This window comes from Camelus bactrianus, chromosome 11 (genome assembly GCF_048773025.1).
Source record: "Camelus bactrianus isolate YW-2024 breed Bactrian camel chromosome 11, ASM4877302v1, whole genome shotgun sequence".
Lineage (NCBI taxonomy): Eukaryota > Metazoa > Chordata > Mammalia > Artiodactyla > Camelidae > Camelus > Camelus bactrianus.
Window position 1 is genome coordinate 80069511 of NC_133549.1, and position 27194 is coordinate 80096704.

General features: G+C 45.1%; 1 protein-coding gene across 3 annotated transcripts in view; it reads right to left on the bottom strand.

Annotated features, from left to right (window-relative positions):
* VSTM4 (V-set and transmembrane domain containing 4) overlaps window positions 1-27194 on the bottom strand; it is an 89418-nt gene that overhangs the window by 15174 nt on the left and 47050 nt on the right. For all 3 annotated transcript variants that reach the window (XM_074374369.1, XM_074374370.1, XM_074374368.1), the window contains 2 exons: window positions 16654-16760; window positions 15210-15271 (listed from right to left, as the gene is read on the bottom strand). In XM_074374369.1, coding sequence (XP_074230470.1) covers window positions 15210-15271; window positions 16654-16760 — 169 coding nt within the window. The remainder of the gene's footprint in view (window positions 1-15209; window positions 15272-16653; window positions 16761-27194) is intronic.

Below are 27194 nucleotides of genomic sequence, written 5' to 3' on the forward strand. Positions count from 1 at the left end.
TGCTGTGCGGGGAAACTGTCAAGCGACTGGTACCCCAAGAAGAAAACTCTCATTTGTAGCCTTTGCTTATTTACATATGTAAATCCTCCCATGATGACTGATTGCAAGATGCCAAAGGGATTTGCTCTCTCTCTCTGGCAGACAGGAGTGGGCTGGAGCATGCTGCTGCTGACGACTTAGCTCCTAGGAAGATAAACGGCCCCGGTGCTACTTGGCACACAGAAGATACTCAATGCTCATATTTAAATGAATGAATGAATAAGACAAAAAATGAAAGAAAACCCACCTGGAACTCATTAAAAACTGTCCTGTGGCTATCCTTGGCCCCAGGAATGCAGGGAGGGGATGCTCTCAGAAGTCACGGGCAGAACCATGGGACTCGTTTCTCTCTCAGCCTGTCTAGGTCCCCACGAGGACAGTCTACTGAGAAGTCAGCTACCTGGGCTCTGCCACTGGGAATCACATGAAATCTGCATACGGCTCTAAACTTAATAGTTTTAAAGACAGATAGATAGATAGATAGATAGATAGACAGACAGACATAGACAGATCGTTAACATCCTACACTGGGGAGAGTGTGAGGAAATGCTCACTCTCATCCTTTGCTGATGGAAGAATAAAATAAGAAAACACATTTGGAAGGTAATAGGGCAGACTATCAAAATGAAAATGCAGCTATACGTTCATATCATAATCCCATTTCTAAAAACCTCTCCTAAAGAAATACCAATAAGCAAAGTTATAAGTGAAAGGATATTCACTAGAACATTGATCCAAAGAGTGAAAAATTAGAGTCGGGGACTAATTAAAGAAATGATGATGGAGGAGGCTGTAGCTCAGTGGTACAGCGCATGCACAAGAGCCTGGGTTCAACTCTCAGTACCTCCATTAAATAAATAAATAGATAAACCTAATTAACCCCCTTAAAAACCCCCACAAAAACAAAGAAAAAAAACTGAAAAAAACGATGATACTGTAACGCTTTGCAGTCATAAAAAGAATGGGGTAGATCCCTATGTACTAACGGAGAAACATGAGCCTGATCTATTGTCTGATATATTTGTTAATAATAAATCAATTTAACACGTGAACATATTGTTTAGGATTGTTTTCGGGGAACTTGGCACACAGACGTGGATTTGGCATAATTCGTAGCCATGATCTACACTGACTGTGAGTCGACCGTACATGCACTTTGGGAATACATACATATACGTGGATATAAGTTTATATATAGAGTGAAAAATATTTCAAAGAATGTGAGCCCCCTGTTAGGAGGCCCAAGGCAGAATTTTACTTTCTATTTTAACAAATGGAGATCCGCCAGCCTTATTCCTGTGCCCCACTTAGAATCACCATTACAGCTTTCATCATGAAAACCCATCCAGTCAAGTCAGGACAGAAAACACATTGAGACCAGTGGACTGGGACTTTACTGAGTGCTTCTGATGAAAGGCAGCAGAGCCAGAGTCCAGTGGGGAAGGACAGAGAATGGGGGCCAAGTGCCTGGTCAGACCCAGCTCTGCCACTTCCTGGTGGAGGAGTTTATGCTGGTACCACCTGCCTCACTGGTGAGACGGATACATTACAATACTTAGGTCAAGGTCATCCCAATGTTCGAACTGGTAAGCCCTGGGATCCTGTCTGCGTGGGGAAGTGCCATCCAAGTGAAGTGTGTGTATCATTGTAATCATCAACACCATCATCTCATCACCACCACCATCATCTCATCACCACCACCATCATCTCATCACCACCACCACCATCTCATCACCACCACCACCATCAATATCACCACCACCTTTATCACCATCATCACCCCTGTCATCTCATCATCACCATCATCTCATCACCACCACCTTTATCACCATCACCACCACTATCACCACCAGGATTATGTCACAGATATAATGTACAGGGCACAAACCAAACATTAAGACCAAGTATACAATAGCAGTAGGTATCCCAGCTCATTTGTTGAATTCACACGTAACATGGGCAATGGGCACATGTTGAATTCATGGTTTGTATTCTTCACCTTTCCCTGAACATTCTAATCATTAATTCCCAAGGCTGTGTCTTTTTCCATCACATGTGGTTGTTGGAATTTATAAATTCAGCTTTAGGAAGTTATAACAATAAACGAGAATCGAATCTGGCTTGGGAAACAAAAGCCTCGTAGTTTGTCATGAACTCAGAATTTCACTTACAGATTTTCTTCCCCATATACAGGTTTGCTGATGCTTTATTTTTCTTTCTTTCTTTCTTTCTTTCTTTCTTTCTTTCTTTCTTTCTTTCTTTCTTTCTTTCTTTCTTTCTTTCTTTCTTTCTTTCTTTCTTTCTTTCTTCCTTCCTTCCTTCCTTCCTTCCTTCCTTCCTTTCTTTCTTTCTTTTCTTCCTTCCTTCCTTCCTTCCTTCCTTCCTTCCTTCCTTCCTTCCTTCCTTCCTTCCTTTCTTCTTTCCTTCCTCTCTCTCTTTCTCTCTCTTTCTCTTTCTTTCTTTCTTTCTTTCTTTCTTTCTTTTTCTTTCTTTCTTTCTTTCTTTCTTTCTTTCTTCCTTCCTTCCTTCCTTCCTTCCTTCCTCTCTCTCTTTCTCTCTCTCTTTTCTTTCTCTCTTTCTTTCTCTCTTTCTTTCTCTCTTTCTTTCTCTCTTTCTTTCTTTCTTTCTTTCCTCTTCCTTCCTCCCTTCCTTCCTTTCCTTTTTTTTCTTTCTTCCCAAATGGTACTTCATTTCTAGCATTCTCTATTTCAGATACAAAATGTCTTTTAACAACAACTCTAAAGTGCTCTACATTCAAAACTGAAGTTTTAAATGAAATAGGCTTTCAGAAAAAAAAAATCAACTGTGAGCACAAATGATACTGTTTCGGGAGATTACAAAACTAAAATAGTGGGAAAAGTTAAAAAAAAAAATTTCCCAGCAGTGCAATGATCCCAGCAATGAAGTGCCCAATAAAGGCAGTAAATCAGCTGAGCTGAGATGGAACACAGGCTACGGCTCTGCAGGGACATTCCCTGCAGACACACGGATGGGCCTGCCCTAGAGTGGGCCTGGGACCCGATGCAGCAGGCGGACACGTGCAACCAGGCGGGGTCACTCAGGGGGCTGGACCTAATGGACCTCTGGGCCTGCCTCCAGCCTCACCTCTCTGATACATGTTCCCCTTTGTCAGGAGGCTCCAAGGCTCATGCTCCTGTCCCCACGGCACCTTGTACACTGCCTGTCAACGCCCAATAGGTACTTGGAGGTTGGAGGAGAGGAAGATGGCAAAATCATCCAAATGAATCAGCGATGCAGGAAACAGGAGAAACACAGCCCTGAGGTGGTCAATTCTGAAGTGACCTGCCTCCTGAAAGCACAAAGCCACACTCTCTTTTGAGGACAGGGTGAGGCAGGCTCCCTCTGCATCACTTCTTGAGTCAGATTCCTGTTGTCTCCCAAAAGGAGGTTCCTAAGGAGTCCTCAAGGTGCTACCAGTCTTAAAAGACTCCTGAAAGTAACATTTTTGCTTGGCCCATTTCTAATAAAATCAGTGCCTCCACCAACCTCCAGCAGCCTCTGATGCAGCTGAGAAGCATCCAGCCTGCTCGCTGTGGGTGGACAGCGGGAGGCAGCAGAGGGACCGACCTCGGCACTAACCTCGTGGCCTGCAGGGTAATGACAGCCCTGGGTCAGGGCTAACAGTCCCTAATATGGGACGTTCCCAGTGCCACTTCTGGGAGCTCTGCTCTCGCACCCTGGATGATCACAGCCGCCCGCTCTCCCCAGACTGAAGCAAACCCATGAAAGGAAATGACTTCTGTTTTACCCACGCTCATCCCTTCCGAAGCCTCAGCGTCTATCCTTCCCTCCAGTTGACACGCATAACTCCCGTTGATAGTAACAGGATCTGCATGTGCACCAAGGGGAGCATAGAATTTTATCTCTGCAAAAATGGCACTAGCATGGTACAAGCAAACTTTTTGTTTTTTTCCCAAGGCTTTTACTTGGGGCAATATATTGTACATGCGGTTGCAGGGTTTTTTCCTTCTTTTTAATTTTAAATCGAGATTATGAACATATTTTATGCAGGTTAATATATCCTTTTCATGTAAAATTTAACTGAAACCAGTGCTAGCACATTTAATGTCAACAAGAGAAATTCTCCAGCTTATTATAAGCATCTTTCAAGAAACCTGAAATGCATGTCCTCTGGAAATAATTTTGCTGGGATTTGGGTTATTATTAAAATCCTCTCAGAGTTCGATCACTGGTGTCTAATGTGCCTCAAAGCCCTTTCCTGCTACTGATCAGAGAAAAACTCTTTTCAGTCTTGGAAGTACATTCTTGAGAGTGAAAACTGAGCCAGGAGAAGAGGCTTCTTTCCTGATGCCAGGCAGACACTGAACGGGGCGGGGCAGCTCAGTCCTGAGCTGACCACTGGGTGGAAGGCGCATTCCTAAGACAGATGTCCTTCAACCTTGTCCCTCTGTCTGCCTTGAGGGCTCTGATCTTTCAGATTCCATGAGAAGAGACAGGTTCATGGTAGACTTTAAACTCAAGAGAATCCCAAGCAAGCAGGTCTTGGTCACACATTCTCTGTATGTAGAAATTCTCCACCTGTGACCATGAGGAACCTAGGAGATCACGGGGCGGGGCTGGACCTGCTGAGATGGGGATGAGCCATTCAGGAAAGGTTTTTGGGAATGAGGGAGAGTCACACTATCCCTTAGAAGTGGATTCTCCTGTTTAATTCTCTCTTGGTTGATAAATAAGAAAACCTACCATTCTCCCAAGTGGGCTGAACTGTCTTACTAAAATGTTTAAGTACAGCGCTCTCCGGCGGTGGCCAGTGATGACTCCGTACTGTTGGCAATGACCCAACCAGAGCTGGCTACTGAGCTTGATGAATTATTCAGAGCTGCACTTCTCAAACTTTAACGTTCATCAGATGCATCTGGGATCTTATTGAACTGCAGATTCTAATTCAGTAGGTCTAGGGGGTGGGGCCTAAGCTTCCACTTTTCCAACAAAGCTCCCAGGCGATGCCCAGGCTGCTGGTCCATGGACCTCACATTGAGCAGCGAGGACTTAGAGCTCCAATCTCAGATCTCTGCCTTCAATTGTTGATTCACTCTGCACAGTCTGTAGATTCCAGGTCCCTCCTGGGGACACAGTGATGTGCAGGTTGTTGATACGTTAAAAACCAGTGCTAATCAAAATGTAAAACTTCTGGGCATCAAAAGACACAGTCAGCAGAGTGCAAAGGCAATCTACAGAATGGGTGAGAACATCTGCAAATCATATATCTAAAAGACGTAAATATCCAGAATTATATAAAGACCTTCTTCTACAAGCTCAACAAAAACAAACAATCTGATTTAACAATGGGGGAAAGACTTGAATAGGCATGATGTCTCCCAAAAAGATATACAAATGGCCAACAGGAATAGAAGATGCTCAACATCACTAATCATTATGGAAATGCAAATCAAAACCACAATGAGACATCATCTCACACCTATTAGGATGGCTACTATCAAGAAAAAAAAAAACAGAAAATAACAAGTGTTGACAAGGATGTAGAGAAACTGGAACCTTTGTGCACTATTTGATGGGAATGTAAAATGGTGCAGCCACTCTGGAAAAGAGTAGAGCAGTTCCTCAAAAAATTAAAAATAATGCTCAATATCACTAATTATCAGAGAAATGCAAACTACAATGAGGTATCATTGAAATGCAATGAGGTACCAGAGAAATGCAAAATCAAAACTACAATGAGGTATCACCTCACATCAGTCAGAATGGCCATCATTCAAAAATCCACAAATGGTAAATGCTGGAGAGGGTGTGGAGAAAAGGGAACCCTCCTACACTGCTGGTGGGAATGTAATTTGGTGCAGTCATTATGGAAAACAGTAAGGAGAGTTCCAAAAGACTAAAAATAAACTTACCATATGATCCATCAATCCCACTCCTGGACATATATCTGGAGGGAACTCTAATTTGAAAAGATACCTGTACCCCAGTGTTCATAGCAGCACTATTTACAATAGCCAAGACATGGAAACAACCTAAATGTCTATCGACAGATGACTGGGTAAAGAAGTTGTGGTATATATACACAATGAAATACTACTCAGTCATAAAAAAGAATAAAGTAATGCCATTTGCAGCAACATGGGTGGATCTGGAGACTGTCATTCTAAGTGAAGTAAGCCAGAAAGAGAGACAAATATCATATGAGATCACTTACACATGGAATCCCCCCACCCCAAAAAAGACAAATGAACTTCTTTACAAAACAGAAACAGACTCATAGACATAGGAAACAAACTTATGGTTACCGGTGAGGGAAGAGGGTGGGAAGGGATAAATTGGGAATTTCAGATCTGCAGATATAGCTACTGTATATAAAAAAGAGAAACAACAAGTCCTAATGTAAATCACAGGGAACTATATCAAATACCTTGTAGTAACCTATAATGAAAAAGAATATGAAAACGAATATACGTATGTACATGTATGACTGAAACATTATGCTGTACACCAGAAGTTGACACAACATTGTAACTGACTATATTGCAATTTTAAAAAATTAAAAATAGAACTACCATGTGATCCAGGGATTCCACTCATAGCTATAAATCCAAACAGAACTCAAAGCAGGGACTCAAAGAGACACATACATCCATGTTCACAGCAGCATTATTGGCAGTAGCTAACAGGAGGAAGCAGCCCAAGTGTCCACCGACAGATGAATGGATAAACCAAGTGTGGTATACACGTAAACTGAAACATTATTCAGCCCTGAAAAGGAAGGAAATTCTGACCCATGTTGCAACATGGATGGCCTATGACCACATTATGCTCAGTGAAATAAGCCAGCCACAAAAATATAAATACCATTCTAGGTACCGCCCACCCATAGGAGGTACCTAGAATGGTCAAATTTATAAAGACAAAGCAGAAGGGTGGTTTTCAGGGGCTGGGGGAGGGGAGAGTGGAGAGTTGTTATTTCATGAGTACAGAATTTCATAGGATGAAAAGATCCCTGAAGATTGCCCAGCAAGGTGAGTGTACCCAACACCGCTGAACTGTATGCTTAAAAATTGTTAAGATGGTACATTTCATGTTATGTGTATTTTAGCACAGTTAAGAACCATGCAGTTCTAGTGGAGCAGAAAGTCAAGACAGGCAGGTAAACGTGACTTCCAGGTGAGAGTGGGAAGTGCTAAGATACAGGTGAGGCCAGGGATCATCGGAGAGGCCCTGAAGTCAGATGAATGGGGAGGCGGTGGGTCTGTGAGCCAGCTGCACTGATGAGGAAGAGGAAAGGGACAAGCCCGGGCATCCTGAGAAGTGACAGACAGGCTCCGCTCACCAGCGGATCTGCAGGTGAGGAAGGAGAAGGCACCTAGATTCCGGATGGCAGGGACCTCCCCAGTGGAGCAGGAACCTGGGGAAGGTAATGAGTTCTGAGTGTGCCGTGGTAAATCCATGGTGCACATGGGGCCCCCAGGGGAGTGTATTATAAACAGTCCCAGTCTGGAACTGACTTGAAGACCCAGGTTAGGGAACCAATGGCTGCTGCACCTGTGAGAGTGTTGAGTCTCCCAGGCAATGTCTTCAAGGAGAAGAGGACCCCAGAGACGCCATCACTCTGGAGAGGCGAAGGAGGGGAAGCCAGCCTAATAGTCTGGGGAGGGGCAATGGCCAGGAGGGAAAGCAGTCGGCTAGGGTGATGACAGGGGACCCACATTCACCTCCAGGGACAAGGGCATCGGTACATCTGGGGGTCAGTGATAAAGTGTCATGAGTTGGCAATGGGTGGTCACTGACATGCAGAGGCATAACTCTGATGCCTGGCAGAAGCCAGATTTGTGGAGAAATGGGGCTGACGGGGCCTCAGAAAGAAGGCGGTGAGTGAGCCGCATCTTGGAGATGAGCGGGAGCTCTGTGGGAGGATGAACGGGGCGGCAGGTGCAGGACAGAGCCTGTGGGGCCAACGGTAAGAGGACCTGGACCACAGAGGTCCAGGAGTGGAGCAGGAGACAGATGATGACGGCCCGCTCCCCGCAGGAAGCTGTGCTTCATTCTGGAGGTGATGGGGGAGCTACTGGAGTATTTTAAGCAGGGAAATGACATGCTTGGAGTTGTGTTTTAGCAAAATCCCCAGGTAGCAATGTGAGGGAGGGATCAGAGGGAAAGAGACAGGATACAAGAGACCCACTGGGAAACGTGGTAATTAAGCCCCTGACGTTCCTGATTTTTCTGTGTCTTCAGTCTTTGACTCACAAGAGATCACTTTCTCCTTAGAGAACGGGGGTGGCCTGATTTTTCCAGCCACCGAATGCTGCATACAAGTGACTTGACTACAGAGAGAGAGGACTCAGGGTGAGGCACCGCGGGATCGTCCGTGCGGAGGTGTGACCCTGGGGCAGAAGGAACGTAGGAAAGTTTGCAGAGCCCACAGGACTGCGGCCTCTCCTCTGTTGGTTAGTTTGGGGATGCTGACTCCCCTCCCCAAGACCTCATGCTCCCCATTGCAAATTCTCCTTTAAACACCGAGGTCTTGCCTCCGTATCACAGAAGCTGTTTTCCTCCATTCGGGCTCTAAGTCAATAGATGACTTAATGCCATAGAAATAAATCAAATGCACTTCTGGCTTTCTCTGTTTCTTCTGAAATAAGGAAGCAATGACAGTTTTTCTTGGAAGTGTGTGAATTCTCTCATTGGGTTCAGGGAGCCCTTAATCACAGGGAGGAAATGGGGGTCCTCACAAGGCTTTGGAGGAGTCTTTGAGTCAGTGCCCGTCCCCCCGCCCTCAATTTGAAGGAAAACTACATATTTTGAGTTTTGTGAAGGTGCTTCCCCGCCCCCTAAGGATGAAGAACCACTGATACATTGAAGCAATGACTCACTGTCAATGTTTAAGGTTGTTGGACCAACAGATCATGCTGTCAATCAGAGAGAGCCTCAGTGATAATGCAGGGCCCTAAGATCTGATGAGCCAACTTTGAGAGCAGCTTGTTGTGTTTGGCTGTTTTGTTAAAACAGCAGAGAGCTGTTTTGATACCTTGATAATAAAGAGTCTGAAATGCCTTTCTCACCTCTTTTTTTATCTTGAATTCTCATCTTTTTTTTTTTTTTAATCCTTCCAACCTCTGTTAGTATCTGGTATATTTCTTGCAAAATGCCACGTTATCTTGGAAACATAAGAAAAGGTTCCCGCTTGTTAATGCTCTGAGGATGAAAAACACAAGGACCCAGGCTTGTCAGTTCTGCCTGGAGTCTGGACGGTCTGCTGGGATTCTGCACATGCAGCTGAGACGAGCGAGCCTGCAAAGCACCTAGCAGCAGGGCCGGCACACAGTAGGCGCTCAATAAATGGAGGGTCTGCTTTCTTGCCAATGAGTCAGAGGAGGCAGCGGGCAGGTGGTTTTCTTGGGGTGAGCATGTGTCAACCTTACTTTGGAAAGAGGGGCTGGGGGGCTGGAGGGCTCTGACCGCTCCAAGAAGTCCTGTTTTACGGATTTTGAGGCAAAATGCAACAGTTACAGAATTAAACACCCAAACCCGTACCAGGCCCCAAAGAAAAGATGTCTTCAAATTATTTTCTAAATTATCCACCAAGATCTGTGTGAGTCGACAAGTAGCTATTGACTTTAGTTTCAGCCGCCATCAAGACTCATTGATCTGAGAGATTAAATATTGACCAAATGAGACTGAGGTCAATGCCGATCTCCTGGGAAAATAAATCTTAATATTAACCAAAACCTGCCGACGCTAGGCCTGGCATTTTTAACTCCAAACTGCTAGTCAGACAGAAGTCCCTTCAAAGTCAGCTCTTTTCTTTCTGGTGTACTGTTATGGGGGCAAACGGGTCTCCAAATTGACTCGTTTCTGGAAAATCTGGTATAAAAAAAAGTTTAAGTCTTTTCATATCTTAACTGATCTAAGGACATTTGGCATTTAAGAACTGTCACGGGGGCTATTTCCTTAAAAGAAAGAAGCCTTTTTGAAATGCACATAACTGGCCCGACTTACTTTCTGTGACAATTAATAATTTCCTATGTTGATTCTCCATCCAGAGAAGCAGGAACAAAGAGCTCAAACGGACACACACCCAAACAGCAACAAAAGTTTGTGATTAGGACCAGTTATTTTTGAAAATGCGGTTGAATCCACTCTGTTCCTAAGTGGCCCCCAACTGCATAAAGCTGCATTCTGTACCCACTAGATGTACAACTGATTTTTGTTCAGTGGGTTAATGAAAGGTGGGGCCCGCCTAGCTGTGGACTAGGGCAAGTTGTCCATTCAAGGCTGATGGCACTGCCCTACCCCCTGGGGGCAGCAGCACGGGAAACGCAATGCTCCCCGCTGTGGGCTGTCGGGACTCACTCTTCTTAAACAGAGTGTGTGTGTGTCCTCACGTGCAAATGTGGGGATGGGAGGGACTTAGTGTGACAATTAAATATGACATGCAAAAAGTGCTTTTTCTTCTAAACCCCTGGGATATATAATTGGAACTTCAAAAGATCTGTTTCTGTTGTTACCAGGGGTGAGAGACTGGATTAGAAACATGAAGCCCTAAGAAACTTGGAGAGAATGTGAGGTGGGGGAAATTTACAAAGCATAATCATTCTTGAGTTTGTTGATAAAGATCAGGACTGAGAAGAAAAGATATGGAAAAGATACCCACATGCACACACAGAGGTGCAGTGATACCCCAGCTCAGGGAGACTGAGCTCAGACTCTCTATCTGGGGAGACTGACTCTCACCCACAGGATGCAGGATGCTCCAAGGCAAGTTGAGAGTTTTAGCCTTTATGTTCAACTGAGTTTCCCAAAGCCCACAGAATGACCAGAGAGCTACCAAAATCAGCAAAAATTCCGCTGCTGCAGTTGAAGACAAGACACAGGTGTAGTCAGTAGAGCAGAACGGATGAGGGATTTTTGATGATACGAACCAGACGAAATCACACTGTACGAAAAGCCCTTCGGAACCCACAGTTCACTGCAGACAAAAGGAGGCTCTCTTTGGGAAAACAAAGGACCCATCCTCTCCAGGAGAATGGTGGGAAATCTGGGCACACAATAGCCTTGGGGCAAGGCCGAGCCCTCAAGAGGGTGTCAGAACCACACACAGAGATCCAGGCTCCACTCTGAGGCAAGGTTTCAAATAAGCTGGTTAAACTCTTACATTTGGATCCAGAAGGACACAGGTTCAAGTCCTGACTACAGCCCACAAGCTGCATGACCTTGGGTAAGTCGTCCACCATCACCTTACTGACTCTGAGTCTCCCTGGGGCCCGCTATAAAAGCAGAATGACATAACTTGCTCCACAAAGCTGGTGTGCAAAATCGACAACACATCCCCGCCCTGCTCGACACTGGTCTGATGGGGAGAACACGGCAGGGACCAGAGCAGACAACCTCCCTGCCTTCTCGGACCTTGCATTCTGACAGAAGAGAGACACAATTAGTAGGTAAATATAAAAGTATGGTGGGTGGTGCTTTGCACAGGGTTTCAGGAAGGCTTCTCCTTGGGGGGATGTTGGAATAGAGACCCCGGGGCTGAGTGATAAGCCCCAGGCATACCCTGGGGAGGACGGTCCAGGCAGAGCAGACAGCAGACACAAAGGCCCGACCAGAACTTGCTTCAGGACCGGCAAGGAGGCCAGAATAGTCGGAAGGGAATGAGGAAGGGGGACAGTGATAAAAATGATGTCGAAGAGGCAACAGAGGCTAGACCACGACAGGGCTGTGCTGTCCAAGATGGTAAGCCACTGGCCAAATGTGGCTATTAAGCACTGAAATGTGGTTCTGAAATGAGATGTGCAGTACGTGTAACATACACACAGGATTTTGAAGACACAGTCCAACAATAAGCATGAAAAATATGTCATTAATAATTTTTATACTGGTTATACAGTTCAGTGCTAATATTTTGATATATTGGGCTGAGTAAGCGATATAATTAAAACTGGTTGCACCTGTTCCTTTTTACTTCTTTAACGTGGCTCCTGGAAAATTTAAGTGACACATACGGCTTACATGATACGAGGCATCAGAGGCCATAAAAGGATTTCGTCGTTTACGTCGAGCAATGTGGGAAGTACACAGAAATGCACATCAAGTGCTTAGCATGTTTCCCAGAACAGAGTGGAGAACGTTTACGAAACTAGAATTCCATTCATAGACAAACTGCCCAAATGTAAAGGGAAATATATTTGGCGGGAGGACACTAGATTCAAAAAAAGTTATCACGAAACGAATAAAAGTTAAGTTTAAATAATTATTTAGCACGTAGTAATGAAGTTTAATGAAATTACCAAGTAATGACTATTGAAATATGAAACATAAAATTAAATAACAAAGAATGTGACAAAAAAAGAGTGACAGCCAAAATTGGATCCATTCCTGAATTCCAAACGGATCAGAAAAAACAGACCGAAAAAAAAAAAAAAAAGAGAAACCATATAAGTATCTCATTTCAGCCCTCCTGCTTCTAAGCTCATTTCCATGATGCCAATGAGATTAAGTATTTTTCATGAGCTGACTGGCTATTTGTATAGCTTCATTTGTGAAGCACAAATTTAAGGCTTCTGCCTATTTTTTTGGAGAGTTGTCTTTTTCTTTTATTTTTTAACTGATTTGTAGGTGTTCACAAATTCTAGGTCAGAGTCCTCTGTCAGGTCTCTGCATGACAGAGATGTTCTCCGGATGGGTGGTTTCCCTTTTCGTTTTTGAACAAGTATCTTGAAGCAGAACAGACATTCTAAATTTCAATGGAGTCCAAAGTTTTCCAACTTTTCCCTCATGGCTGGTCCATTATGTATCTTGTTTGAAAAATCTTTGCTCACCCGGATGAGGGGCAGATATGCTATTTTTAGGAAGCTTTCTTTTTGCTTTTCCTACTAAGTGGATGGACTTTCTCTAATTAATTGTTGTATGTGTGGAGTACCGGCTACGGGTCATCGTTTTTCATGTGAATATCCAACAGACCCATCACCATGTACTGAAAAGATCACCCCCTCTTCCCTGCACTGCAGTGTCACTTTTGTCATAAAATCAAGTGACAGTGCATACGTAGAGACGTCTGAGGCTCTTTATTCTGCTTCTTTGGTTTATTTGTCTGTTCTTGCTCATATCATGACTTAATGTTTGGCTTAATTAGTGCAGTTTTAATGTAAAGCTCATGACTTGGCAGAGAAATTCTCCACTTTGTTCTTTTCCTTCAAGATTGTCTTGGCCCTTTGCAGGACGTAGACATTTTAGAACAGGCTTGCCCGTTTCTCTACCTCTCCTTCTTTCTCCCTTTCTCTCCCCGCCCCCGCCAAAGACACAGCTGCTGAACAAAATTAGCCACAAATTAAATAACAGTATGACTAGAAACTTAAAAAAATGAAATATCCATGCATCCCCACTGATACAAAGAAATTAGTGAGTAAATCAGTGAGGGAAGGGGTCCAGCTCTTCCTTATAGAAGAATTTCAAGTAGTAAGTGTAGATGGATTGAGGAAAACAGAAAATCACCATCAGTTCCCCATTGTAATAACTACTACAGGCAAAATCCACCACAAAACGTTAAAATGAGCAGACGAGAGTTCAAGGAAAAACAGGATATTTGTATAGGCTTGATGTGTCTCCCCTAAAATACGTATGAATTACTGCAGTGGTTTTCATATATGTCCATGAAGTCTTAACTCTCCTCCCCTTGAGTGCCACCTGGATTTAGTGACTGGCTTCTAACAAATTGAATATGAAAAGGAAAAAATATTAACTTTATATTGAAGAAGGCCAGCAGACACCAGCTTACTCAGGTGGCCAAGATGCACACTACGAGACACGTGGACAGCACGTCCCCTCCACATGACACAATGAGAAAGGAGGATCTCGTCTGTGTTGTTCTTCCCCTAAGTCCGTAACCTCATTTCTAATCATCAGAAACACCTCAGAGCAGCCCAAATCCAGGGATGTTCTAAAAACGAACTAGCTGCTCCTCTTTCAAAGTGTCAGGGCCACAGAAGACAGACAGTGGCAGTGGCACAGATTGGAGGAGGCTAAGGAGACATGACAACTCAATGCAATGTAATGTCCTGGATTGGCTCCTGGACCAGAAAAAGAACATCCATGGAAATACTGCTGCAATCTGGTCAAAGTCTGGAGTGCAGTTACCGGTTAGGTACTGATGGTGATTTCTCAGTTTTGACAAATACACCGTGGCTGTATAAGATGGCAACGTCAGGAGAAGCTGGGCAAATTGTAGACAGGAACTCCGTAGCATCTTTATAACGCTTCCATGCATGTAAACTTAGCTGACAATAAAGAAGTATATTTCCTGGAAAGCTCTTCAGTAGACTCTTCAGAGAGGTTATTTGGCAAATTTATACAACTGGTCCACTTTCTATTTTACCCATTCTTGAGTGTGCTTTTCTCCTTCTTTTCAAAAAGAAGCATTGATAACAAAAAGTAATTCCATTTGAATTTTTACAAAGCTACTCTGGAGAAGATGTGGTATATGTGTGTGTGTGTATATATATATATATATATATATATATATATACACACACGTTAGAATACTACTCTGCCATAAAAAAGAATAAAATAATACCATTTACAGCAACATAGATGGACTAGAGATGATCATACTAAGTTAAGTCAGTCAGACAGAGTTTAAACACAAATATCATATGATACCATTTATATGTGGAATCTAAAATATGACACAAATGAACTTATTTACAAATCAGAAATAGATTCACAGACGTAGAAAACAAACTATGGTTATCAAAGGGGGAAGAGGTGGGCAGAGGGATAAATTAGAAGTTTGGAATTAACATATACACACTGCTTTATATAAAATAAACAACAGGGACCTGCTGTATCGCACAGGGAGCTACATTCAATATCTTTAATAACCCACGATGGAAAAGAATCGGAAAAAGAATATATATATTCTGTATATATTTAAAATCACTTTGCTGTACACCTGAAACTAACACAACATTGCAAATCAACCATACTTCCAAAAAGAAAAAGAAAGCCACTCTGGGAACTAGGTACAGAAAAGCTGGCTCAAAAGCTGACCCAAGAAGAGAGAGCAGCTCTGTTGGGGACAAAGCGTCAAGAACCTGGAGCGTGTTTTGAGTGAATAAAGGCCCTCCTGGGACCTCAGTGTGTTCAAGGCTCGAAAGGACAGCACGCAGCTTGTGGTCACTCACCAGGGTGACTTTCCTCTGTGGCTTCAGCAGCTTCGGTTTGTGGAACGTGGCGGCGATGGGAGCTGTGGAAGCATGTCAAGGGTTGAGTCTGCAACTCCTGCCAGGACTCTTAAAGCCCACGTACCCTGAGCAGCGTGGACACAGAGACCCGGGGGCCCCTTCCCGCCCTCGTGGGAGAGCTCGAGTTTCTGACCTAAGTATCAGCCAGTCTGGTGCCCCTCGGGGAAGGGTGGTCCGTTCCCAGCCTTGGGACCCCGCAACAAGGTCAACAAAACAATTGCATGAAACACCACCAGCTACAAAGAGGTCAGGTGTGCAGGTGAGAACCAGAGGCACTTGGTGAAGGCTGAGGCTGGGACCTTCCCTAGGGCTTCATCCTAACTGCACACTAACACTGACAGCAGTGACCTCTGACCCTCACAGCAGCCTGGTGAGGTCATCAGGGAGGGTCTTACTGTCCCCATTAGACAGAGGAGGAAACTGAGGCTCTTCCCCCAACGCCATGCAGATAACAAGTATTTAGATGATCTGGGACTTGAACTCAAAGCCAGGCTCCACCACGTGGCTCTCTGAGTGTCATTTTCTTCTTTCTTAAGGGAGGGCACTGTCTACTCTGACGGAATGAGACAATACAGCAGGAGCCTACCTGGCCCAGAGCAGCGGCTCTCCGCTGCCTTCCCTCCCCAGACCCACACGTGTCATGCCTCCTGGAACACCCACGCCTCCCAGCCCCTTCTGCCCACCCAGTCTCAACACCACTGCCTTTCATCAAAGGGCTCGAAGCGTCCCTAGGAGACACGCGTGAAGTCCCAATTGAGGGACAGAACGTATCTTGCCTTGTTATTAAGCTGTTCACCTGGGCAATCCTTGTATTCCTAACTCCGTATCAAATTCTTTGACCTATGAACTTCTCTTAAATTGGCCACAGTTATTTGAGGAAGCGTTTTAGTCCTCAACTCTGGAAACGCCCATCTGCCTTACTTGTGCCACTCTAAGTCATAACTGGAGTCAAGGGCTAACCTTCATTTTATCCCCAGGCCAAACCCAAAGTAAATGACACGCCTAGCTGACATCTTTTGGAGAATCAGAGAGCCTTCTTTGCCTTGAACGAACCAAGAGGATGCGGTTGCCCCACTCTGCTATGTGCAGAGCATGTTAATAGTTCAAAGCGAAATACAGTGTGGAATAGTCTGGAGAGACTGACCCCTGCCTCCAGCTCCCTGCTAAAGCCAACCTTGGCCATTGGCATTGCCCCCCGCCTGCCTCAGGGACGGGGCTTAGTTATGACCAGAAGCTAGGTGGGGCTCTCCAGATCATATGATCATGGCTGTCGTGTCCTCCATCTGCCTGCTCCCCCGTCCTGATCTCACATGAAACCCCACGCCCACTTCTGATCAAGCGTGGCAGTCTCCACATGAGTGACGACGGCTGGCTAGGGTCCTACCTTTGGCAGGGACTGCGGGAGGAATGTCGGGTTTCTCCTTCCGCCTCTTGCCCTTCTTGGGCTGCAGTGGGGCCAAGCTGGTCACGCTGGTGACGGTCTCCCCGGAGCTGTAGAAGAAAAAGGTCCTGGTGAAGGCAGAGGCAGGTTTGTTCCAGACAAAAGGAAAGGAAGCAATAGTTTTGGGTGCCCCATGTGTATGAGGTAGGGTTCTCCTACAGCTGAGCTGGGATCACTCTGTGTTTGTCTCCAGGGATGTCTGGAGATCTGGTACTGACCCTTGGCTAAGATAAAGATGATGAGATGAATTAGGGATTTATAACGTGCTGTTTAAAGTTGCAAAACCACTGGAGAGACCCAGGGCTAGCTTGTCTCTGTTCTTCAGGGATGAATAGATTGGTGGTTTGCACCTGGGTTTACATGGTCTGGCTTGGTGACTTCACCAGTAGGCTATGAAGATATTACGAAACACTTCCCTTCCCCTGAAGTCCCCTAAAACAAGCTTTCCTGTACATTTCTTTGTGGCCCACAATCCAGAGACAGAGCAGCACTTGTGCAAGTGAGAAAGGACCCTGGGGAGCTGCACCCAGGAGTCCCTAGGGTCCCCCTGGTCATTCACGCTATCGCCTCCTGCTGGACCAGTGCCTCCAAGGTAAAAGCTGAGTCAACCCTCAGGAGTGTTGTATTTTCAATTATCTTGGTGATTATCTGTGTAATTCTTTCTATGTGTTATCCATTATAACCCAAAGTGATGGGGTTGACGAGCATTATATTACAGGTAAGAAAACCAAGATCCAAAGATGCTAAGTGACTTGCTCTAAGGGACACTGTTAGTAAGCAGCAGACACAAAAGACTGGCCTGATGTGAGACGTGTTCTTGATGCTACTACCTCTGGGGTGGAGCCCACACACTTCCCTGAATGGCCATCAGTCTTATTTCAAATACATCTTATGGGTTCCAGCAACCCAGAGGGAAATCTCTTTTTTAGAATCTCTTATCCTTGGGGACATGTTCCGACCAGGTAGGTACCAAGAGAAGCTATCCTCCTAATACAAAAAGGACTTCTAGAAATCCGTAAGATATGACCAACAGCCTAATAATCAAAATGAATGAATGTGGTACAAGGTTTTTCACCCAAGAAGAGAGGCTCGTACCTAGGAAAACATGCTAAGATCTCCTCATGAAAGAGGAATCCAAATTAAAATGTACTGCACTTTCTTTCTCCAAGTATCAGAACAGCAACCATCAAACTTAAGGCAAAGCACTGTTTTGGCAAGGCTGTGGGGAATCGGGCACTCAGAAGTATTGCTGGTATGAGTCTAAACCCTTCCTGATGGCGAATAATTCGGCAACAGAATAATAGGGGTATCAGAAACAAAGGCTCATACTCTGTGACCTGGGAATTTCACTTCTGAGAGTTTATTCTGTAAATATCCTTGCACAAGTACAAGATGTACATTACAGTGCTATTCGTAACAGCATTAGATTAGAGACAACCTAACTGTCCATCAGCAGGGGACTGGCTAAGGAAATTATGGTGAATCCACAGACACCCACACATGGGGTCCTCTGTAGCTGTAACGAGGGATGAAGAGGCTGTTTATGTACTGAAAAGGAAAGACACATTGTTAAGTGAAAAAGCAAGGAGTTGGACAATGCATAAAATGAGTCATTTTTAGTACAGAAATATGGGAGAATAATAGATATTAGTACTTAGGCACACAAACACAGAGAAACTTTGGAAATATTCACAAGGATTTAAAAATAGTGGTTTTAAGCATGTCCATGCTAAGGAACGAAACAGATGGGAGACTGGATAGGGAGAATGAGCACTGTATTTATATATTTGTAAATGAATAACTGTACTTTTAAACTTTAATTTATTAAAGCCGGAGGTTGTATAATCTTTGAAAAACAGTAAATTAAATACAAATAAATACCTACATATATTTAATAAAAGAAAACAGACAATTCTAATAGAATCCTAGAGTTTTAAAAATAAACAAAGACTGAATCACACATTGTGGGAAAATTTCCAAGAATATAGTTCACCACTGAGAATCCCCAGAAGATAGCTCATTTTTATGGGGAACAGAAATTCTAACTGGCCATGGCTTTAGAATACGGGGTCAATCGTGTAAATTCACAAACAGCCAAAAAGGAATGCGTGTTTCCAAAACTCTCTGGCCACTAAGAGAAAACAAGGGATCAGAAACCCTCAGAATTGTTTAAACACACAACCACACATACGGCTTCATTTCATTGCTTTTTAAACTCTTGAAATGTTTATTTTTTTCTCTCCATTATAAATGAATGCATGTTCACATTTTAAAATGGTCATGTCAGGCATGGAGATGAAAGGAAAGAAGCCTATCATAACCAAAACACAAACTTGGTAAATATTTCCAGACGTTTCCCTCTTTCCTGCTTTCTTTTTTAAATAGACTTTATTTTTTTAGAGCAGTTCTATGCTCACAACAAAATTGAGCAAAACGTACAGAGAGTTCCCATAGATCCCTGTCCCCCCCCCTCCCCGGGCATGATGAACATCCCCCACCCGAGTGGTACATTTGTTGTAGCTGATGAAATACCTTGACACATCACTATCACCCAAAGTCTGCAGTTTACATTAGGATGCACCCCTGGTGTTGTACATTCTATGGGTGTGGACAAACAATGTATCCACTATCATAGTATCACACAGAATAGTTTCTGAGGCTCTGTAATTCCTCTGGGCTCCACCTATTCATCCCTCCCTCCCCCGCCTCCGGCAACCACTGATCCGTTTACAGTCTGCATAGTTTTGCCTTTTCCAGAATGCCATCTATAGCTCGAATCAAACAGTCTGTAGCTTTTTCAGATTGGCTTCATTCACTTAGAAATACGCATTTAAGTTTTCCCCATGTCTTTTCATAGCTTGAGAGCTCATTTCTTTTTAATGTTCAATAATATTCCATTGTCTGGATGTACCAGAGTTTATTTATCCATTCACCTACTGGAGGATATCTTGGTTGCTCCCAAGTTTGGGAGGTTATGAATAAAGCTACTATAAAGATCCATGTGCAGGTTTTATGTGTGAACATAAGTTTCACACAAAACTTACACACTGTGGGGGAGGATGTAGCTCAGTGGTAGAGCACATGCTTAGCATGCAGAAGGTCCTGGGTTCAATCCCCAGTACCTCCATTAAAAAAAATTAATTGATTAGCCTAATTACCCCTCCAAAAACAAAGAAAATTTTTTAAACTTATATATTGGTCCTAATATATTTTTTTTAATAATAATGTATTACAATTTTGCATCCTTCTTTCTACTTAATCTTCATTTTCCATATTGTTACATCCTCATGCTATTCCAGCGAGAAGGTATACCCCAGTTTACTTAGCCATTCTCTGACGTCTAAACATCTAATTGGTTTCCTAGTTTGCTATATAAATAACATTGCTATAAATATATGTGTGCATAATGGTTTCACATTCTTAGACTTTTGTTTTTAGGATGGACTCTTAGAGCGGGACTTACCAGTTCCCAGAGGGGGATCATATGAAAGGCTATTTAATCCCTACTGTCCAAATTATTTCCAACAAATTCATACTGCTTTATAACCATTTGGCCAATGGATAAGGGTATTTTATATTTCCATGCTCTTTATTTTTGTGTGTGTGTATATATAGATATATATTTATATATAAAAATTGTATTTATATATAAAAATAATTTATATATATATTTATTTATTGAAGTATAGTCAGTTTACGATGTTGTGTCAATTGCTGGTGTGCAGCATAATGCTTCAGTCATACAAGAACATACGTATATTCGTTTTCATATTCCATGCTCTTTAACACCAGGTTTACCAGTTTAAAAAATGACTCATTTAATGAGAAAAAATATGCATTTCTCTGCTTGCCAGTGAGGATGAACGTGTCCTGTGTTTGTCTAAATGTGCTTCCTCATTTATGAATGACGGATGGACAACTTCTGCTATTATTTATCGAGATCTTGCATTTTTCTTACAGATTTGCATGCACCTTTTACATCAATCTGACATGTTTATTGCAAATATTGTCCCCAACTTTCTTTGACTTCTGGCTTTTTGTTAAATGCACGGTAATTTGTTTCTGTTAAAATCATTTGATGTTTTCTTTGTGTCTATTGCCTCTGAGTTTGGACTGTCCTCCCCAGCTGCACCTCATGCCCTGAAAAATCAAGTAACATTTCCCCTTCCTCTTCTCTTTTCTTGCAGTCAATTCTTCAGCTCTTTAATGAAACTTTGGGGACATTGTAAACTTTCATCTTTATGTCCAGGGCTTTCAGAGAGCTGAAAAAGATCTGCTTTGTCATCACCGTTCTCCTTGAAAACAGTAAAACTGCACTTAACTAAATTTAGTTCTAATTCATACTTCAATGCTGAGCCGTCCGTCACACGCAATGAGTCACTACAATGACACACGCCTGACGGTTGTTCTCTCCGAATCTTAACGTCTCCCATTGAGCCAGCAGGACTGGTAGGAATTTTTGGCTAAGAAAGTCTCCTTTATGATTCACTCACAAGAAAAGTTACCCTACATCTAAGATTGGAATATTTTGTGTCCCGAGGGAGGGAGCATTGCTGGAACAAGTCAAACCAAGGAAGATTTAAAAAAAAAAAAAAAAAAAGGCTGAAGCTGTGTCTAAATTAGAGGGCTGTGTGATGGGAGAGAATTGCTATTTGTGGAGAACAGGGCTGTTTTTTTTGGCTCCCACAAGGGTGGGGCAGGAGGCGCACGTGTGGGGCCCTTGTTGTGACATGTACAAGCTTCCGGCCTGGCCGCCTCTCATAGGCATCTCTGTCCCACAGAGGCTGGGCACCTCTGCTCTGTGGCATGTGGGGGCTGGATCTAGTGAATGGGCACTGGATAGGGGCAGACGGCTGGCACCAAATATGGTTCCACTCTGACTAGAGAGGTGACACAGGGTAAGTCACTCATTCCCGGGGTCTCATCCCCCAAACCTGTCAAATGGAGAGACACACCCTTGCTCTCTGTCTTGCAGGGTTATTATTAGGGTCAGATGAGATAGCGCAGCCTGAATGAGAAGGGGCATGAAATGACTAGACAGCATGGACCCTAATCTCCAGTGTGCAGGTGCAGTAGTGGGGCTGAGGCATTTCATGATGCTTCCAGGGAGAACCCTGTTACCACTGGGGATCCCGCGGTGCCCGGTCTTGGTCCTGCAGGAAGTCTATAACTTTCAAGTGAAACTCTGACCAGGAAATCTTTCTGCCCAAGAGAGCACAGTGTGCCCTCCTGTGGCCACAGATGTGACAGTGCAGTACCAGCCCAGGACAGAGCAGGGGAGCAGGCGGGAGGGGGAGGCTGCATCCCTGAGCCACGGACAGCCGCCCCAGGACACCAGGTAAAGCCAGCAACCTGGATCTTGCCAGGCATTGAACAAACTGTGAGCAATCATATTTTGCAGAAGCTAAAGTTAATAAGAGCTGTGTCTGTCTATCCTACGGAAGGCACTGTGAAAAGTGTCTGACATCCACAATCTCTGACCTCCCAGATGGGAAAATGAAGCCTCACTTTGAAGGTCAATCAAGCCAGAGCCACAATGGCCGCCCCGGGCTTAAATCAGCTCTCCAAAGAGAGGGTACCAGACAGCGCATTTTCAGTCTGTACTCAATCCAAGCGCTCAAAGCGCTGTCCCGCTGGGAGGGAGAGGGGCCAGCCTGAGTGCTGGGGTCCTGGAGGCAGCAGCAGTGACTGTGCCCAACCAAGACCAAGGGCCATCCTGACTCAAGACTGGGGAGCACGTTCCTGTCCCCAGGATTGTCTGAAATAAACAGCTGTCAAAATGGAGGTGCGGGTGGGTGGGCCGGCCATGTGGGAATTCTGTGCCTCCACTCTATAGCTTAGAGTGTTTGGGAGGAGGAAAAAAAAAAGATAAAACAGCCTAAACTGAGCTGATCCCACCAAGGAACATAAAATGAAGAACCGTAGACCCAGGCACGCTTTGCTTTCATAGCTAAACGTGAGCTCAGAGCATCCTCCTGCTGAACCACTGAGCCAGTGCAGGAGCCTCGTGCCTCCGTCAGTACCCACCTCTCTCTGGGCTACACCAGAGGGGTGACTAACTGCTCCCACTGAGGGGCACACAGACATCCAACCTTCACCTCCCAGACACCAGGTGTTTCCCCTGGTTCAGGCAATCTTTGAGCCTCCACGTTATGAACTCTGAACTACGCCTCCCTGGGGTCTGTTTAATCCCATTTCCTGCTGGATGAGCAGGGGCTCTTCGTCCCAGCACAAAGCTGTCCGTCATGCCCTGCAGAAGGATTTGGTGTAGCTTGAACTGGGTTGGCTGGGATGTCAAGTGTGGTCGGTCAGGCAAGGGATCCCGACGCAGGAAGCCCTCTGCAGGCGGGCAGGGCTGAGGAAGGTGTGCGATCCGGTCCTGACAGCATCCTTCCCGGCCTGCTTCCCGGAGCTGTCTCTCAGGCCCTTCCTGCTCCACGTCGTCTTTGAAGGTCATTGCTTCCGCTGATCCACTTTACCTTCAGAACCGTCCATGTGCTTCCTTTCCCGCTGCCTACATACCTCAGTTCTGAGCAGGTGCCCCCCACCAACAGAAGGTCAGCTGCCACTGATAAAGGCCAAGGACTTGTGCAAATTGGGCGAATTTCCCGACATCTCGCTCTGGGCTTTTGAAAGTGCTCCATGGGCTTCCCTTGCCACTGGGCCGCACGAAGTCAATCAACAGCACACGTCAGGGGCTGTGGAAAAGCCGCAGAACTTTGCTTTCCAGGTGGACTCCCTTGAAATGACTCTTTTTCATAAATGAGTGATACACGTCAAGCACATAGAACTGTGTCTGGTATGGAGGGAGCCCTCAATGGGCGTGAGCTATTATGATCTTACCAGCATTATTATCATCACTATTGTGGAATCAGCTCTTGGAGTCCTTGAATAGGGAGCGGACATGGCAGAGTCCTGGGGAAACTGCACCAGAGCTGGTGCAGCCAGAAGGAACCCGCAGACCCTTAGGGAGTCTCAATGCATTATTTCCCGCTGCTTCCATCCTGCGTATGACCCTTCTGCACACAAACTGTGAACAGCATCAGAATAAAAGCTGCTCCTTTGTGAAGGAGTTGCCATGGCATCTCCCTGTCCACAGCCCCACCATGGCCTTTAATTGTAACAGCTTACACCCCCCCGCAAGAGGTTCTGCTGGGACTCACTGGGAGAGCACTTTCTTTGCAGTCCCTGCCAGCTTCACAAAGTCTGCACGGAGGTCTGGCCAGGCTCGTGGTTTTGCTGGTAAGTTTAAAATCTGATTGCCAGCTGGGAAGATTGGGAGGTGCTTCATTAATATTTAGTGGTTCCATGTGTGTTGGTCTTGGGTCGTAAGAATAATGGTAAGGAGAGGTCACTGGGGTGACCTGCCCAGCACCCCCTCCCACCCCCAAACCCCTGCCCACCCAGGGTTGAAGGCACACGTTTGGGTGGGATTGACCCTAACCCCTGCTCAGCACAATCTTATCCTCTGGCCACAGTGCTTGGTTCAGGCTGGTCCCATAACAGAGGGGTGCACCTGTGTTTGTCGGTTAGGAAGCAAGATGACTCCTTCACGAGCCCAGGGTGAAGGCACGTGCTGCCTGCAAGTCGTCAGCTCCAGGAGAAGGGCCGGGAACGGAAGCCACCACCCCAACCACCCCATGGCAGCATCCCCAGTCAGGTGAGCCAGCCAAGCCCCTGGCCGGGTAAGACCACCTAAGCTGGCTTTTCCGTCACCTGGAATCAAGAGATTCATAAATAGTACAGACGGCTGGTCATCCGTCTAACCATTGGCAGTTTTATTCATGTTCTTAGTCTGGGGAGATTAATTTGTGCCTTGCAGGGTTTTTATGAGGATCTGAAATGACTCGCCTCAAGCCTTCCACCGCAGAGGTGCACGGGCAGCCCATGGGCAGTCACGGGGACTCAGTCCACGGCCGCTCTCCTCTCACTGAATCCTCACGATGCCCCTGAGCCACAGGGACAAGGACGCGTTTGTGCCCATTTTGTGGAGGGTGAAACACTCCCGGAGAAGCTGAGTGACTGGTCCACCATCACCAAGGTGCTAGGTGGCACGGTTCGAACTGACACCGAAACCAGGTGGAACATTCTTCAGGAATACCAACCAGGCCCCACTGCACAGGCCCACCCTCCTCATGACTGTCTCCGTCCAGCAGGTTTTAGAAGAAGGAAGCTGAGCCTGAGCCCCGGGGGTGGGGCGAGGACCAGATGTCCTAGCAGCAGCATCAGGGATGGAGGAGGGAGGCCAAGGGACACACACCCGAGTCTGCCGTCCCTGCCCGGCCACCTTGCTTGCTCGGGTGAATGTGGACAGAGGGGACGACATCCACAAATCGATGCCTGTGACCAGAGCCCGCTGGAATTTTCAAAGCCGAGGGATGCAGGGCAGTGGCGGCCATCCCCAGCATCCGTACCCTTCCCACCACTCCTTCCATTGCCCTGACTTTCCCGCAGTGTCTACTCCTTGTTTATTTGTATGAAAGCTCTCACAATCAGATCCAAGCTTCCGGGCACACCTGGGCTAGTGCGTGAGTACTGGAGCCCGGCGGCCTGGGCTGGCACTCCTCACTGTCCCTCCTGTCACACTGGCCAGGAGACCTCACCATCATCCACTCTCCCTGTGCTGCCCTCCCCCATCCCTCTTCTCCTGGAACGCTCAAACTCATCATTCAAGACTTGGCCCAAATTTCACCCCCAGGAAGCCTTCCCTCCCACCGCTGCCCCCTGACACAGGGTTAGGGGCACCCCCTCTGGGTGCCCGTGACAGCTCCGTGGGTGTCCCATGGTGCTGCCATGCTTTTGTTTCTCTGGGTCTCCTGCTAGATGCAGACCTCAACGGCCTGGGCTGTGTGTTATTTCATCCTTGTTCTATGGGCCTTACAAGCTGTCCTATGTAGAAGAATCACACAGAAATACTGACTGAATAAGAAGAGAACCATTTATACAGGGCTCACCATTACCTGTTGGAGTCACTTTATACAGACTAACTCGGGAAATCCTCCCAGCAACGCTACATGCTGGGCTATTATTGCCCCAATTTTATCAGAGAGGTTGAAAAATTAGCTACAGGCACACAGCAATCAGAGCCTGGATATGAACCAAGGCAGCACGGCCGTAGAGCCTTTAACCATCACAGGGGCCTGCCTTTTACAGACGAAATAAACGTTCTGTAACGTTACTACTGCTATTCGAAATTGTGCAAATGAAGCAAGTAGTGATTTATCTAAGCTCTGAGCACATATCTTCAGCTTCTCTTTGAAATCACATCTCTGTCTTTCAAAATCCTGAACAAATCACTTATAAATTAAATCCCATACTTCGATTATGGGGTATGTTTAAAAATCTCTGATGGTTCAGAAAAGACTGAAAAATGCTATAAACTAAGCTCACAAACCACAGTAAAGCTGTGCCTGTAATTTATCCAACATATAGTCTGGGCACCTGACTGTTTATCCCTGAGGAGGTGGATGCACCAGAAAACTTGGAAAATTTCAGCTGTACCTGCTATCTGTACAGGTAATACAATGTCCACTTTAACTTCACCCATTTGCGAATATTTCATTATCTCCAACCCAGAAGAAGAGCTCAAGCAAGTCCACAAACGATAAACGCTGGAGATGGTGTGGAGAAAAGGGAACCCTCCTACACTGTCGGTGCAAATGTAGTTTGGTGCAGCCACTATGGAGGATAATATGGAGATTCCTTAAAAAAACTAAAAATAGAGTTACCATAGGATCCAGCAATCCCACTACTGGGCATATATCCAGGGGGGACTCTAACTCAAAAAGATACATGCACCCCAATGTTCATAGCAGCACTATTTACAATAGCTAAAGGTTGTCATGCTAAGTGAAGTAAGCCAGAAAGAGAAAGAAAAATATCCTATGGTAGCACTTATATGTAGTATCTAAAAAAATAGGAGACAAATGAACTTATTTACAGAACAGAGACAGACTCACAGACAGAAAACAAGCTTATGGTTACCAGGGGGAAAGAGGGGGTTGGAGGAATAAATTGGGAGTCTGGGATTTGCAGACACTACCATATATAAAATAGATCAACAACAAGGTCCTACTGTATAGAACAGGGAACTATATTCAATACCTTGTAATGGCCCATAATGAAAAAGAATATGAAAAGGAACATACATATATATGTATAACTAAATCACTATGCTGTATACCAGAAATTAACACATCGTAAACCGATTATACTTAAATTTTTTTTTAATTTAACATTTTTAAAAAATTTTAAAAAGAAGAGGTCAAGCAAAAGGGCAGGAAATGTACTGGCGGAAATTGCCTGTTTGATGCCCCCATCCATCCCTTCGACAACCTTCCTGAACTTGACCTACAGGAAGGAAGGCATCGGAGTGCACTGAGGACGTGTCGTGGTGTGGGAACACATGATAACTCTATGCAATTGGTGGCGTTTCATTTCAAATCTGATTTTCCAGGACTCTGGGGTACAGTTTCGCACTGCTC